The sequence below is a fragment of the Silurus aristotelis genome, assembly GCF_946808225.1.
Source record: "Silurus aristotelis genome assembly, chromosome: 2".
In the NCBI taxonomy this organism is placed as follows: Eukaryota; Metazoa; Chordata; class Actinopteri; order Siluriformes; family Siluridae; genus Silurus; species Silurus aristotelis.
Genome location: NC_139575.1, coordinates 32,694,212 through 32,711,887, shown reverse-complemented (window position 1 = coordinate 32,711,887; position 17,676 = coordinate 32,694,212). Strand labels below are relative to the sequence as shown.

The window sequence follows — 17,676 nt, the reverse complement described above, 5'->3', positions numbered from 1 at the left end:
TGGCATGGGCGGGGACACAAACAGAAACAAGGGCGGCCATGTTTTTATTCCGACGCATTCTGGGACGTGGAGTTGTAAATGCAACCCCCATAGCGCAGCACTCAATATTGTACTTTAATTCATTTAAAAAAAAACTTGAATTTATATTTAATCCTCTACATTTTAATGGCGGATATCTTATTTTTTATTCCACTACATTTCATTACATTTCAGTACCGAGCCCTCAGATCGCAACCCGCAACGCAGTTCTCGCGAGAGTTTGCGCGATTTGTCTCACTGTGTGCCTGTAACAATAGACCCTAGTGATGAGAAGATCGGATTATTTTAGTGACTTGGTTCTTTGAAACTTGTTCATCAAAATGAACGAATGTTTTTTGAGTCATTTTGGTTCATTTCGTTCCTGTGATCAGAAATAATATAAATTGTTAAATTTTCAATAAACAGATCCCCCAACACATCTACATACAGGAACTTTGATTATAGTTCTAATAATGAAAATATGACAATGTAGCTAAGGACAAATGATGAACAAAATAAGTAGCTCACCTCTCATATCTCTCAAATCTCTCAAATGCATTACACAGGAAATAGAATAGAGTAGTTCATCTCATAAATCTTCTATTCGGAGTTGTTAGTTGTTAAAAAATATGACAATGTAGCTAAGGACAAATGAAGCTAAACAAAATGAGTGATAAACAATAATTATAGGATTAATGAGACAAAAGAACTAACAACACAGACCACCCTCAGTCTCATGACTCCCATAGTTATTGTAACAATAATGTCAAGATTCGAAAAACCTGATCTATTGCATTGTGCGGCGTATTTAGGAGTCACGTCACGTCACGTCAAGTCAAGTCAAGTTTATTTCTATAGCGCTTTCACAACAGACATTGTCTCAAACAGCTTTACAGAAATCAACAGTCAAGGTGAACGGTGTGCATTTATCCCTGATGAGCAGCCATGGCGACTGTGGCAAGGAAAAACTCCCTTAGATGTTATTAGGAAGAAACCTTGAGAGGAACCAGGCTCAAAAGGGGAACCCTTTGGGTGACATCAAGAGTTTGAACATAAATCTTTCAACAATACAGAACACTGGAGAGTGAGAACTAACATGAGTACAGGAGTATAAGATTATAAGTAAAGTTTTTTCTACAGTCTTTGGTATAAAATTAGGAGCTACTGAGCTCAACATTTGTGATCATCACAGATCCAGCATCAGCTTCTCCATGCCAGAGCCTTTAAACACTCCCGGAGGTCCAATGTCAAAACTCCACACATGTAGTGGGATCCAATTGGCACTGGTACGTCTCTAGATGGTTCAGGATGTTTGGGAGTTCGGCATCTACTCCTTTAAAGTCTATATTCTTCACGAGGTGGGACGTGACTGGAGCTGGCCAAACCTCAGGAAGCCTCGGGATGGGGAGAGAAAGAGAAGCAGTGGAGAGGAAATAGCGTAGCTGCTGTTCATGATATTAACAGCACAAGTTGATAATGTGCATGTGATCAAAATAACTCGTGACAAAATAACTAACAACCCGACTAGAAGATTCATCAGATGAACTACTCCATTCTATTTCCTGTGTAATTTATTCTCAGACTAGAAAAGTCGAGAGGTGAACTACTCAATTCTGTTTCCTGTACATAACCTTTGGGGCTTAATTTTTCTCATGCACGTCAAGTAAAAAATGAAGGAATCGTTCACGAACGAAACCATCACTAAAAGACTCTCCTGACAACGATATATGATGTATCGAAGAACCCTTAATACACTTTACTATTTTTACTTTATTTGCCATCATTATCCTAGAATACTCAAGTTCCTTCCAAAAATGGTGGTGAAGTTCATTCATCATTATTTTCCCTCAAAAGTAGCATGTATCCCACTTAGCATGTATGGCCACTTCTTGACCTTCTATCCCAGCCACATCTCCAAATCTGGGCTATAATACCCTTGTCAATTCACCCATCAAGAACAAGCTATGTTCTGCTCATCGCTGCTTCATTTGTCCTCATTATATTCCCACATTAAACACCTCTTTGAATATACTCAAACATTTATTTCATGCATGACAGAAAAACACAATAATGTTTATAGGTAAAAAGTATCACAATTAAAGCAGTTTTTTTTTTTTTTTTTTTTTTTATACTTATTTGCTCCACTGCACATAGACACATTACACTCTTGCATTTATGCCTATTTGCATAAAGACACACCCCAAAATGACCATGCATGGTAAATAACGTTTCCAACATTGTAGCTTTTCTGCTGTTTGTTGCAGACAACATGAAATAACACTGGTCTTAGTGGCTACGAATCTCTAAAAGACATTAGACCACCAGCACACAAAATATAATCTTTTGCCCCAGTGCAAACAACTGAACTGACTGAATTGTTTCTACTTTTGAGAGCAAAAAGGTTCAGAATATTTTGAAACTTACATACTGGAACAATAACAGGTAGAACACAAATGTGTTGATTTGCACCATATACAGTAGCTGCTGCATTCAGGACCACAAGCCTTAATGTTATGGAAATGTAAAAAAAACTCTAAAAATTCTAAATAAATAAAAATAAAGGGACTTTCTTTAGACATATAAAGTTTACATGATATGGTTGAAACTCCACACTTTTATTCCAAGCATTTGATGTAAAATGGCTTTGATTACTGGACCAGCTGTCTTGTGTGGCGTGAAAAGAAAAGAGACTTTGATTTAGCTGACGAGCTCTGCACAGATTAGCTGGAACCATTATCTTTAAACAGTATGTGCTGAGTTGGGCCCAGGTTTACAAAGACCAACATTGTGAAACCGGACAATAGCTATCCACTTACAAGCACTGAAGACCCTTAGATACCTGGCAACTGGTTAACCCGAAAGAGTTTCTATTTGATTTTCATTTGAATTTTCTTTCTCAATATGTATCTCAATAACAACGAGGTCAAATCGAACGTGACTGACCTTAATTTCATCTTTAACATCATAAAGATCAGCCATTTTAAAGGGGATTGCAAATCAGCTGTTTATCCACTGTTTCTCTCTGAAAGCAAACAGCTGTCAAGAATCCAAGGGGCAACAAAACCTGTTGATAATGGTTCATGAAAATGGTGATAATGGTTCCTGTATTACAATTACAATTGTACTACAATAATGTAATACAATAACAATACATTACACTATTCACAGTAACTATATTATTCTTTGTGTAAATGTATGAAAATGTTTCATAGCCTTCTGCAGCCTGGAATTTCACACAATGAATTCCAGCTTATAGTTTGTTATTAATTTTTTTTGGATATTGGATAAGAAAAATAATAATCTAAATATATTTAAAGCAATAGTTTTAATAATACGTTGAAACAGCCTTTCTGACCCACTCTACAGCAGTTGGCTGTAATTCCCTACATATCCACAAGGGGACACTGATTAAAGATGTTTCTAAAATGTTGAGCATGGCTTGGATCATTGATAGATCACTTGTACATGTCGTCATATAGGAGTGAAAGAGGATCCCAGCAACAACCTGTGCAGCTCTGGTGAAATCCATGCCCAGAAGGATTAAGGCAGTGCTAGATAGTAATAGTGCTCACACAAATTATTGATGCTTTAGACAAAGTTTTGACATGATTACTTAGGGTGTATTCACTTTTGTTGCCAGTTATTTAGACAATAATGACCATATGTTGAGTTATTTTCAGAGGACGGTAAATGTATATTGCTATACAAGCTGCACATTTACTGCTCTAAAATATATCCAAGTTTTATTTCTACAGTATTGTTCCTTGAGAGGATATACTAATATGTTTGCTAAAATGGGAGGCGTGTGCATCACATGACTGATGTATTTGAGCATCATGTGTCATTGGCATACAAACATCAGACATAACTACAAACTTATTCAGAAATCACACAAATGGATGGTTCATGGGTAATGGGTTATTGGTGCAGTGTTGATTTTACTTCATTATTCATTATATATGCAAGGAAAAAGCAATAGAATACCATCTAAAAGCCAATAATCCAGGCATAAATATGACATGATTAAATAAATTGGTAGTCCCTTGAATATTATGGCTTTATTTTTACATGTATGGCTTTGCTTATCTCAAAAAGCCATATATATTTTTTAAAGGATAAACTTCTGAATTACCTTCACAACCTGCCATTATTGGATTATTGTGACAAATAAAAATAATAATAAAAATATTATTAATTGATGCACAATATCCATTCAGTGCACAAAAAGTAAAAAAAAGGAGATTTTGCTAGATCATAATATTCTGCTAATGAGGATAATGATGGTTCCTTCTTCAGTCTTCTTTTGAGGTTTAAGGGCAAGTATAAAGGCAAAGGATCCCAAAGGTCCAATCAGTAAGAAAATCCAACTCAGCAGGTTAATAATCCATATTCAGATGATGCACATTTTGGACTGACCTTGCATGATTTAGGTAATTTTTAATGTCTGAATATTCTTCAAACAGGAGGGAAGAAAATTGATTAATGATAAAAACTATTTTAGACATGTGACCTTGCTGGGACACAGCTTGAAGCTATTCCAAGTTCTCACTAGTTTTACTTGAATAAATGAAAGCAATAAATGTGAAACTTTGTTATATTGTGTTTGTGTTCATGTGTGTATTGCTAATGGTACTGTCACAATTGTACTAATCCATGCTTTTATAGCCACTATTTATTCACCTATCTCCAAAGTACTATTTATATGAACATCTACAGTATCTCACAAAAGTGAGTACACCCCTCACATTTCAGCAACCATGTATATCTCGTCAAGGGACAATACTATAGAAATTAAACTTGGATATATTTTAAAATAGTTAATATGCGGCTTGTATAGCAGTATATATCTACTGTCCTCTAATAAGAACTCAACATACAACCAGTGATATTAAAATAGCTGTCCATAAAAGTAAGTAAAATTTTTAAAAAAACAGACACATGAGTGTTGTCAGCATTGCTTTAAAGCTGCAGAAGCAGAAGGTCCGCTTGTCAGTTTGCATCGCAGTCATCCCAGAAGAAAGACTCTTCTGAAGTTCGCTGAAGACAACCTGTCCAATTACTGGAACCATTTCCTGTGGTCTGATGAGACTAAGATAAACTTGTTCGACTAAGATGGTGTCCAGCGAGTGCGGTGACACCCTGGTGAGGAGAACCAAGAAAATGTATACAGTCAAACATCATGGTCTAGGGCTGAATGAGTGCTGCTGGTATTGGGGATCTGCAGTTCATTAAAGGGAAACATGGATTCCAACATGTACTGTGACATTCTGAAGCAGAACATCATGCCCTCCCTTCAGAAACTGGGCCGAACGGCAGTGTTCCAAGTCAAGTCAAGAAGTCAAAAAGCTTTAATTGTCATTTCAACCATATATAGCTGACGCAGTACACAGTAGAATGAAACAACGTTCCTCCAGGACCCTGGTGCTACATAGACAACAGAAAACACAGAACCAAGGACTGGTAAGTGTCCTCGCCACATAAAGTGCAACATAATAAACTTACTTTCGGCTTCTCCCATTAGGGGTGTCCACAGCGGACCATGCGCATGTTTGATTTGGCACATGTTTTTACGCTGGATGCCCTTCCTAATGCAACCCTCCCCATTTATCCGGGCTTGGGACCGGCACTAAGGCTTGTGCAACCCTAAAGGCTGGGGTTGGTTCCCTGACCGCAACATAATAACGACCCCAAACACACCACCAAGATGACAACTGCCTTGCTGAGGAAGCTGAAGGTGAAGATGATGGAGTGACCAAGTATGTCTCCAGACCTAAACTGTATTGAGCACCTGTGGGGCATCTTCAAGTGGATGTTATTATGGAGGAATGGAAGAGGATCCCAACAACAACCTGTGTAGCTCCGGTGAATTGTATGCCCAGAAGGATTAGGCCAGTGTTAGATAACAATGGTGCTCACACAAAATATTGACACTGTGTCACAAAACTGTGACAAACCTTTTTACACAGTTTTGACATGCTCACTTAGGGTGTACTCCCTTTTGTCATTAGTTATTTTGACAATAATGTCTGTACTATCTAGTAAATCTGTACTGCTATACAAGCTGCATATGGACTAAAATATATACAATTTTTATTTTTCTATATTTATTGTAAAATGAGAACATATAAAAAATAGTTTCTTAAATCAGGGGTGTACTCATTTTGTGAGATACTGTACTTGAATTTAACTATAACGAAATTAACAAACACACACATACTAAGAGGGAAAGACTTTTATTTCTGTGGATACTCAAATTTGGATGCAAACGATGACACTGATCAAACCAACACGTTTATATTAAATAATTTTACCTGGTTTATGATTTTGTCTCTTATTTTGTATTCATTCTGTTACTATTCCTGTCAAATTATGTAAAGTGTAAAACTCATCAAAGTTTTAGTGTGAAAGTATTCATTCTCTGAGATGACTCAGAAACCCACAGCATGGTGGCAATAAGCCTGTACAAAGACATAAATAAAGGATGAGGATTGCGATGGGACCTTTCAAATCATATGCACCTCGATATGCAAGAACGCTCAGTCATGCAATTTGACCACGATAAAAAATAAAATAAAATCTTAGAACGCCCTAAACGGCAGAAGTCTGCAGGAGAGATTGTAACACTTTTCAGAGCACTGTGATGTTAACATGTTAAATGGAAAGCCCCAAATGAGCAAAACACTTGCTGATGCTCAGAATGTATCAAACATGAGTCGGATTATGCGTTCAGGTCTTCAAAAGTGTATTAGTAGCCATAGTCTAGGATGCAATTGTCATGCTAGGCTATGCTAGTGTTTAAATATGTTAAATATATTTGTATTTTTTTCACCACTTGAGTGTGCTAGAGTGTAAGCAGAACTTTGAAACATGCACAAAAAAAAAGAATAGTTGATAGACTGGGGAAAGCTAAAAGAGCGTGACCCATCTTCTAAAATAAGTGGGGATGTTCTGGAGAACGAGCAATATGAGTGGTTTGGAAGTCCAAATGTCGACACTGAAAGGTTTGCTCGATGAGGCATGCAGTTCTGACACTTGTCCATTTTTGGCCAAACAGAGCTCACTGGCTGATGATTCTCTGAACCCAAGCACAGGCTGGAATGTCTTTGATCTTGCTGAGCGCTCACACACAATTACACACACACACACACACACACACACACACACACACACACACACACACACACACACACACATTAAAAACAGTCCGTACTTTTTTACCATTGCTCTGTAAAGAAAAGCGCATGAACGTTTGCATCGGTGTAAGACAGTCTGTGTTCACAACAAAAGCAGCAAAGAAAGAAGAGATTTAAGAGATTCGAAGCTCCCACAGGATTCAGTCTTCCATCTGTTTCTCAACTCGTCCCTTCTCGTCGTCATTTCCTCATCCGCCATGTTGCTCACTCCTCTTCTTCCTCCTCTTCCTCCCCATCACCTTCCTCCCCCTGCATGAACTCCACCATCAGTTCAGCTGTGCAGCTGGCTTCTCCCAGGCTGTTCACCGCTTTGCAGGTGTATTTGGCGTCGTCGTCGGGACACACCTCGGATATCACCAGGCTGCAGTGGCCGTCCTCTTCATAGTCGATCTGGAAGTGACGCGTCTCCTTGATAGGCTGGTCGTCTTTGTACCATACCACCTCAGGATCTGGGTAGCCTGATGGAAATACAAATATATTTTCTTTAAGCTGGGTCAGCTCACATTTCTCAGTTCAACTCCCATTAATAGATAATAAAGAAAAAAAGCCTAAGATTTGTATTTTTGTTGTTAGGCTTTATCCTAAAAGACTTTTAGACCCTGATTATTTGCACTAGCATGAAGATATGTTCTTATATTCACAGTATGTGTCAAAGACCCCCTTTAACAGAGCAACTTACATTTATTTCATTTATACAAATGAGCAGCTATAAGATAAAGAGCTATGCTCAAGGGCCCAGGAGTGGCAAACTGGTGTGGCTGATATTTCAACTCATGACCTTCGGAGATAATGTCCACTGCCGTAACCGCTAAGCTACAAGACCACCCACCCTTTTCTATGGATATAAAAATAGTTACTAAGCAAAGCCCCTCACTGCTTTACTTGGAAGTAAGATGTAGCGCAGTGGTTAAGATCTTAGACTTCTGATCAAAAACTCATGAGTTCAAATCCGACCACCACTAAGCGGCCACTGCTGGCCCCCTAACCCTTAACTGCTCAATTGTATGATTTACATATGTTGCACTGGAAACGGGCGTCTGATAAAAAGCCGTAAATGCAAATTTGTATCCTATTTAAAAAAATTTTAGATATGAATGAAAGTTAATACAGAATATAGCTTATCATTATCTCAATAATTGCATGCTTGGGGATCGTGCTCACTAGATGGAGTAAAGCTTGCGGTTCTTAGCACAAAAAGCCTATGAGATGATTCATGTAATGATTTTTTTTCTATAATAAGGAATGATAATGTGCTACACAGATTTCTGGAGGTGGCAGCCTCGGTGTAGAACTGTTTAAAAAAAGGGTGTGAGGGTATATTATATTTAAGTTCTGGTATGTGAACATTTTTACAGACAGTTTACATTTTTAAAACAATTTTTTATTAAAATGCCTGATTGTTTAAATAATATATAAAATAATATTTTATAATATTTTATACAAATCAAATAAATTTAATCTAATTAATATAATAAACCTTTTATTATATTGATGAAATTGAGTCAGTTAAATTGACATAAATTAAATTGATTAAAAAAATTTAATAAATGGAAATAGTTTTTAAATAGTTTACAATAGTTTACATTTGTTCAACCCCATTTGGGTAATACAGATGTGTGTGTGTGTGTGTGTGTGTGTGTGTTTTAAATTTAATATTACATTTTCTAAAGATATGTTCTGCTTAACTTATCTACTTATTTTAGCATACTTTAATAAATTCACTTCCTGGATATGCGGAATTGTCAGGATTTTTCTCCTTTTAACAAAAATGATTGAAGCTGGACATAAAATACTAAAGCGTTTGCTGTTAGCCACTTTCCTGTAAGCGGCTAACGCTAGTGCTATATATTCTTTAATGTTTTCATGCATGTGCAAAACAAATCTTATTTCCGGGACAGATTGAGTAGCCACAGTAATGCTAAATATAGTTTCATTTTTATACCCCTGGCATTGTGTATGTTTTTAAGTTTAATAATAATAAAAAGGTGCGAGATGGAGACAAAACAAACTTGCGGTCCGCCACTTAATACATTCCTGTGGGAACTCAGATTTTAACTAGGTTCCGTATGTAAAAAGAATTGCTAGAATTAACAAAATTATTAGAATTACCCCTAGTTTTGAATGTAGAGATCCAAATCAATAAGTAAAATGTTAAATGTGAACCAAAATGTGGTATTATGTTTAAATAAAGAAATTAATAACCATATAAACAGGGTGCTATTATTTACAATTCAAGTATAGAAAGTAAATTTAGTGAATTAATGGTGGCAGGCCAATGTAACTGTACATCTAATATATGAGAATTAAAATATATAATTAATATTTAAATACAAATCTTCTTTTGCATTACTGTGTAAATCCTACTGGATCACCAGTAAATGTGATTAGATTTAAACATTCCCAATAGACCCAGACTCAGACCTGGAGACGATTATGGGTTGAGTTTTAATTACCCTCAATCTTGCAGTCGAAGCGGGCGGCACTACCCTCCACCACCTCCACGTCCTGGATGACGAGGGAGAAAGTGGGAGCAGCAGGGGTGTGGTTTTCTTCTTCTGTAGTCTCTAGGAATGGTGCAGGTGGTGCTTCTGATTGCACATACATAGAAACATGCTCCCTGTTATACCCTTGGCACATTCACTTCCTCAGTTACTATTGCTTTAAGATTATACAGTATGTGTCTGTTGGCTATGTTAGCATGATCCATTACCTTCAGTTGGTGAGCTTTTTTTTAGTCCGATTCCTCCTAACATTCCCATGGAGCTGAATCTGGAGATGGCTCGCACTGCGTTTCCTGTTTTCTGTAGAGCAGAGGTAGGAATGTGAGTTTCATGAGCACAAGTGAATAATCAAAAAATACTTTCTCTTGATTAAGGTGTTCCACTTTCTATTCTTGTGTCATCAATCGTAAAATTGAGACATCGAACCTGCCATCGGCGTCTCAGTATGTACTTCTTCATACGTTCTTTGGAGAGCTGCTTAGCTTCCATGTTCTTGGTGTCCTGTTTAAGCCATTTGTGCTCCATGCACTGTGCGCACGTCAATCTGGCTCTGTAGCATGAAAGATGATTTCATAAATGCAAATACACCAAAAGCACTTTCCGTGAAGAAACCAGACAATTAAGAGACATTCTTGCCACCATTACAGCATGTTTAGCTAACGAGATTATACTTTTGACTTTACTTCAGATTTTTCTTTAAGAGGTTGCTGATGAAGTCCTTGGCTTCCTCTGAGATCTCATCAAAAGCCTCATCCTCAAAGTCCCAGGTTGCTGAGGTAACATTTGCAAGTGTTTCATTATCGTTGTCCCCCATGAATGGAGAAAGACCACTGAGGCTAAAATGAGGAAACAGAAGGATGGGTGCAGGTAGGTATGTTTCTCTAGTGTGATAATGGACCAAATGGAATGAATTTTCATGGAGTTCTCATTTATTCCTGTTCAGTACACAGCATACAGTTTCCTTTAAATATAATAAAATTCTTTTCAACACAGTGTTTCAAGAAAGTTTTGAAAAGAAGTCTGTTTCACATACAGGATGTAGCAGATCACCCCAATGCTCCACATATCCGTTGGATAGCTAATCTCCTCATAGTTAATAACCTCAGGAGCTACAAACTCAGGTGTCCCAAAGAGAACCTTGAGGGAACCGGAGTCCACTATGACAGAAAAAAACCACCACAATCAGCTCATCTCAAATGACAAGTGAGAATGTTGAAAATTCTACACCACATTTAATGGTTTCATGGGATATTCTTGATAATGAACAATGCCTTAATACACAGTTTGCACTTGACTGACAGACTGGACCACCTTTCCCACTAAGCAAACTGGTTTATATTAAAGACAATACATTTTCACCAGTTTAGAAAGCAGATGAATACCTAGCCTTCGCGCAAGGCCAAAGTCGATGAGTTTTATCTTGCTGCCTGTCTTGTTGACACACATAATGTTCTCCGGCTTGAGATCCAGGTGCACGATGCCTTGCTTGTGGATGAACTGAACGCCATCGATAATCTGGAGCATGTACTTAATGACCTCACGCTCGGACAGCTCGAAATCTTCATCCACGATTCGCTCAAACAGCTCGCCACCAGAGATTCTACAACAAAACAAAAGAGACAGACTGATTATCAATCAGAGAATACCAGGAACACAATTGGTTGTAGAGACACCACTTTTATCAGTACTTTCCATTAAACAAGTGAGGCTCATTTCTGCTTATGGTACAGTAAACAAATCCCACACTCTAACCGAGATTCAAATCGGGGCCCTTTTTTCCATTATGGCTGCCAAGCTAAGGTTGTGCATATTGTGCTTTAACTCCTCCCTCACTCAGGCTTGTTAACACTATATAAGGAGAACAAGCACTTCTCCAATCATACACCACTGTCTCTGCTGCTCTCTCCATAAAAAGCCAAACTGGTGATTTAAGGGTGTTGGGGAAAGAAAGAAAAGGCATCAGGCCTTCTAATGAGTTCAGAAGCATCTGAGAAGAGAACAAAATGAGAAACAAGAGTGGCTTTTAACCACAGAATGTGATGAGTCAGGGAGACAATAATAAAGAGTTATATTACATTCGAAAGAGTAACAGGTTTATTAAATTTGACTTATATAGTAACCTTATAATGGGCATTTAAGAGTCCTGTATATATAACACAGCTATTTATTATTTTCGTAATATATATTTTTGCTTTACAATGTATTAGTATATGCATCTTTTATTTGTACTAGATTTTATTTTATTGCAAGTATTTTGGGTTCTAAAAAAATCATTTCACTGTATGTTTGCCCTGTAATATGTATCTGACAAATTGGAACACACACCTACACCCAGTACCTTTGCAGGTAGGTTTGCACATGCATGTCTTCCACTGTACACTTTATCATTGCACATGCTTCTGTTTCCTGTATATAACTTAGAAAGTTGTAATTTACTGTATATATTGTGCCTTACTTACGTCTGTCTTAGGCTGCTGATGGATACATAGAGTAAGAATATGATAGCATGCTGTAAAGCCATAGAGCTTGTTTTGAATTGTATTATATACTGTATCTCGTGTTTCTTTGTTCAAGTGAAAATTCTCTCCAACAGCTTTATTTGTATTTGTCAAAAAGCTCAATTAAACCAACATTTAATACACATTTCATCCTCTGGGAATCAAGGTTGCCATAGTGCACATGTATTTCTAATGTAGGGATACTACACATCCTATAATCCCTCTTTTCCTTTCCTAATATTTGCAATATTACGCTGTCTGAACTTTGCCTTTGCTTGCTGAAATGTATTTTCTTCAAATTATTTCTATTAAGCAAGATCCTGGTGCCCTGTCTGCTGTTTCTCCTGGTCTAAAAATGTTATAATGGGGCAGCATGATTCCTACCCCAATGGATGTTTACTAGCACTTGCTAGCACTTGCTAAGTATATTCCTTTCACATAAATATCCTTAACTAACTTAACAAAAAAAATTGCTTTCTTTAACCTAACATACTTGTTGGACCCTGTTTTTGTACTTGACTTACATTTCCATAACCATCACGATGTCTGATTTACCCTCGAAGGCGTCCACACACTGCACAAGTTTGGGATGGTGGAGGCTGTTCATGATGCCGATTTCCTGTCGCACATTCTCCTTCTCTTTCTGCGAGAAGGCTTTAATGAACTTGCCGGCCCACACCTTTTTGGTCGACTTCTCCACCAGTTTGAAGACCTGACCGAATTTGCCACTGACAGAGAAGAGGCAGAGAGGGAAAGTTAAAATAAGGTGCAAAGAGAAGAGATACAGATTTTTTATTTGGGAGGAAAGTGCAGTTATGTCTTACGTTCCCAAACGGTCCTCTACGTTGTAAAAATCTTTAACAGTGCAGTCTTTTTTTATGACCACATCTCTGTATTCTGGCTCTTTATCTAAATCTAAACAATCAGAAGAAGAAACACCTGAGTTTTGCTCTCTGAAAGAGGTACAGATACAGTATAGCAGTAAATTCCATGGTTTACATTTGTATAAAGTATATGAAAGTAGAGATGCATGGATTAGTGGAAGGGTTGAAAGTTTACTGGAAAATAAACGTAAACATCTGGCAGACTGACTTGATTGCATACCTTCATCAGAAGCTGCAGCCTCTGCTTCTTCTTCTTTTTTTTCTATGGAGAAAAAAAAAACGTCATTACACATTCCCATATCTACATAACCAATGTTTCTCTTTTATTGTACCATAAAACTAAAAGCAATGCTCACTAGCTGTCACTCCCTCTTACCTGACACCACAGGTTCTCCCACAGTGACGGGTTCTGACTCCGCGCTGGGTTCACCAATGCCATACATGTTAACGGCACTCACACGGAACTTGTACTGGCGGTCAGGGAGCAGCTGCTGAACATGGTAAGAGGTGCTGTTGCAGGACGTGAGGTCACTCCAGGTGTTGTCCAGGGAGTTCCAAATCTCCAAGTTGTACGATTTGACAATACTGCCCCCATCATATGTGGGTCCATACCAGGAGAGGGTGAGTGAGGAACGGCGGATGTCTGATGCAGCTGGGACACCCGCTGGTGGATCAGGTTTGTCTAACATAGAGATATTCAATGAGAAGGACATTTCAAGCTAAGTCCATAATTTAATGTCTGCTTCCTGGAAGAACATTTGCCGGGAATGCCACGTGAAACAGAATAGCTTTGAGTTAGCAGCAATATGACTTTGTGACTTAGATATTCACCTTTATTCTACCTTTATGTGATGCTCTGTTTTCTGATCTCAGAATTTACCCTACCTCTCCCTTAATGTCTCATATCTCATATACTGTCAGCAGTGTTTTGGCTATTTTGCTACTAATTCACTTTGCCCTGGGCAATGTTTTCTATATTCTTTCAGTTTGGTGCCATTGTAAAAAAAAAATCACAAATTAAATTTTTGTATAGTATACTTGCATAATAGGCGTGTCATCATGCTCATATGTATGTATGTTATTTCTGTTGCACAGACCAAGTACAGGAAAAGAACTCTTGAGAAAGGACTCTTGTTTAAACTGCTGTTTGTATTATTCTCAGTTACAGGTCAAACACAGTTCTGGAAAAAACATTCCACTTAAAGGCTTGTTTATGGGAGGAAACTAAAAGAACCCGAAGAAATCTTAATTCTAGCTGGCTCCCTGGTGTATTTAAAACCGAAACCAGGTGTAAAACTTACAAACATCAAAATGTCTCTAGTTGATGTGCCTTTATTGCAATGTCTGATTCAGAAGGTAAAAGAAAACATGTCAAATATTTGAAATCTGATTCAACTTGTCCTTATCATCCTCTTCATCCTTCTCCACCATCACAAATAGTTGAGTCTCTTACCTACAATGGTCAGGTTGAGTGAGGTTTGCTTGGTGCCATATTTATTCTGCAGCTCGAGTGTGTAGCAGCCACAGTGGTCCTGGTCACTTGCTGCAATTGTCAATTGACTGCTGTTCTCTGTGGTCTCTATAGTGATGCCGCTACTTCCTGTCAGGATCTTAAGTGTAAATAAAGAGGCAAGATGATCAATGAGTCAAAAACCAGAGAGACGAAAATAACAGTGTATTCAGTATATTCTGCTATTGTAAGCAAATCATAATCATTCAAAAGACCATATAAAGTCACTGCAGCAAGTGATGACTAATTCCACTGTAACTGGAATGCTGAATATTTTATAGACAATAATATGTTCTTTTCATAGATCAGTTTGTTCTACAATCTCCATATTTATTCCTTATTCATTCCATTCTTCATTCTTACCGGTTTTTTGAATTTGAGCCAGTTGCAGGTGATGGGTGGAGTGCCTCCAAAGTTACAAAGTAGCACCACTTTCTCTCCTGCTCTGATCTTAAGATCCCCAGGGAACTGAAGAACCTGAGGAGGAGAGCCTGCATGCACAAATGGGTTTTAATAAATGTGTTGCATTAAATTCAGACCTACCTTACATGAACATACTACATACTCCACATAATATTTTCAAGTATGCTTATTACACTTAATATGTATGTATATACTGTATGGTCTGAATATTGTACATGGTAACGCTATGTGGCATATGGTAACGGATTACTTTATGTTTCGCATTCATGTGATTCAGTGAGAAATGGAGAAAAACTTTCACCTTGTTTGGTGGGAGACTTTGGGGCTGGTTTCTTCTTTATCCTGGCTTCATCTGGATAATGCACACAATGTCACAGATGTTATGATGGATAAGCGCTACAAATGATCACTTTGGTTTATTTTAGACATGAGTATCACCTCACAATATGCAGCCAGTTCATTTGTTTAAAGCCCAGGAAAAAAAAATCCATCTATCTCCAAGAAACATTCTTAATGAGGGAGTCCTCTCTCAGGAACTGCTTCTAAACATGGTGGACTAATGGAAGATTAATGCCATTCTGGAGGTCATACCGGAGTATGTGTACTTGAGCTGCATATGTACTAGTCAGCATTTATTCTGGAGTGTCTGGGAGAATGTACGGGAGATCGGAGGAAGGCTTTCCTCTGCCGCTTAGCATCCGACTGAGAAGACTTGCCCTACGGATACTGCCTGCTGGAATTCTCCTATTATGGGCATGCTAAAAATAGGGGCCCCAGGATCCAGGAAATGGTGCTGGCGCACTCCCCAATATTTATTCTAGCTTTGATAGACGTCAAGAAACAATGCAACATATAAACCTCACTAATGCTTAGGCGTAGTGTGAAGACATAGACTGAGGAAGCATTTAAAGAGGCACTGAGCAAAGAGAAAAATCTAGTTCTAATCCATTTCAGAGTATTATGTTCCACTTTCAATTGCAAATACTTCTTTTCTGATTAAAAGCACCCCTCACATTCCCTTTTTTCATTTCTCATATAATCAGGTTATTTTGTTGTGAAACTCGTCCACGAGTTATACAGTTGAATCATAAGCATCTTGGATTTCATCTCTTTCACAACAAATGAACCTGACTGGAAATCAGGCTCCAATCAAATCTGCTTGTTATGTTTCCAGGCCTAGATTTCTCTTGTGGTTAAAACCAAAAAGTATGAGGATTTAATAAGTATATTAAACCAAGATTAAACCAAGTAGACCAAAATACTTTCAATGCTGTCTCTTTTTAAACAAGCAAAATGACATTTCAACAGACCAAATCCCTCTTCAAGTGGCATCATACAGCCATCTTGACCTGCCATGGCACTGTCCCTTTACTGGGTTTAGAGTATCATAGGCACGTATTTAAATACATCCTGCTTCCTACAAACTACCCCACATATCCCTCAATATAAGAGAAAAGCGTCAAGCGTACATTGGATATTCTATATAAATAACCATGGAGCATCATAGGTATGTTCATATTCCATGTTTGGGTCCAAGAAGAACATGAAATTCATGATACCAGGAGGACTGCCATGAAAGCCTTTAAAACGAATAAAAAAATTATTTACACCATGTAGTGTTTTTCAGAACCTACTCTCTGTTGTTGGTATCGAAGAGGAGCTTTTCTTGTTTTTCTTCTCTGCAGATGGATCTGTTGGATCTATAAAAACACAAAATGATCATGTTAATATTCCTGCCATTGGTGGTGCAGCAGCTGTAAAATGAATGCTGTAAATTGAAAGCAAAATGTAGATAAAAAACCATAAACCATAAAAAAAAAAATCTTTTTTTGAGACACTGACCATCCACCTGAACCATGCAGTAGCATTCGGCTTTTCCTTCGCCATTCTCCGCTTTGCACATAAAGCGCCCCTCGTCCTCAGGAAGGGCTTTGTCTATGGTGAGTGAACACTTGCCTCCTAATATATATATATATATATATATATATATATATATATATATATATATATATATATATATATATATATATATATAAAAAAAAAAGAAAATGAATAAAAAAGAGATACATTTCATAGCTACTTTGCTATTCTAGTTAAGAAATGTATTATTATATTATTATTAAGAACATTTTCAGTTGAATTGGATAAAAGGGCTATGCCAAATGTTATTTTTATGGTGTTTACACTGGCTTTTAAGGTGTTTATACAGTTTATACTTTTATGGTGTTTAACTATAGTAGATGTCTGCTAGTTCCTTTAAGTAGGTCAACTCTTGTTCAGTCAAAACAAGCCTCTCAGTACATTATTCAAGTCAAGTCAAGAAGCTTTTATTGTCATTTAATCCACTTAAAGCTGACGCAGTACACAGTGAAATGAGACAACGTTCCAAAACCTTGGTGCTACATTATGTAACATAAAACAACATAGAGCTACATCACAGAACACAGAGCTAAGGACTAAAGTAAGTTGTCAAGACAGTGCAAACAGACTACACAAGACAATGTGGGCCAGTAAACCTACTGTATGTTAGACAATGGATAATTCAAGATAATACTTATACACAAAGTTGGTTAAAAAGTAAGGGCTCTCCTAACTTCTGGATAAAGCAGCAACGCAGGATGTCTCTAATCTCTTGGCATGACCCAGACT

The 17,676-nt window shown here is 37.5% G+C and overlaps 1 protein-coding gene across 1 annotated transcript in view; it reads right to left on the bottom strand.

Annotated features, from left to right (window-relative positions):
* Positions 1–6,235: 6,235 nt before the first annotated feature.
* The window catches only part of mylkb (myosin light chain kinase b), a 40,046-nt gene continuing 28,605 nt past the window's right edge, over positions 6,236–17,676 (bottom strand). Inside the window, exons 3-18 of the mRNA XM_083524102.1 lie at positions 16,870–16,986; positions 16,662–16,727; positions 15,329–15,379; positions 14,968–15,095; positions 14,548–14,704; positions 13,471–13,776; positions 13,315–13,356; positions 13,035–13,125; positions 12,735–12,938; positions 11,095–11,312; positions 10,746–10,869; positions 10,396–10,548; positions 10,139–10,262; positions 9,922–10,012; positions 9,665–9,799; positions 6,236–7,669 (exon numbers count right to left, since the gene is read on the bottom strand). Coding sequence (XP_083380228.1) covers positions 7,416–7,669; positions 9,665–9,799; positions 9,922–10,012; positions 10,139–10,262; positions 10,396–10,548; positions 10,746–10,869; positions 11,095–11,312; positions 12,735–12,938; positions 13,035–13,125; positions 13,315–13,356; positions 13,471–13,776; positions 14,548–14,704; positions 14,968–15,095; positions 15,329–15,379; positions 16,662–16,727; positions 16,870–16,986 — 2,261 coding nt within the window. The 3' untranslated portion in view covers positions 6,236–7,415. The remainder of the gene's footprint in view (positions 7,670–9,664; positions 9,800–9,921; positions 10,013–10,138; positions 10,263–10,395; positions 10,549–10,745; positions 10,870–11,094; positions 11,313–12,734; positions 12,939–13,034; positions 13,126–13,314; positions 13,357–13,470; positions 13,777–14,547; positions 14,705–14,967; positions 15,096–15,328; positions 15,380–16,661; positions 16,728–16,869; positions 16,987–17,676) is intronic.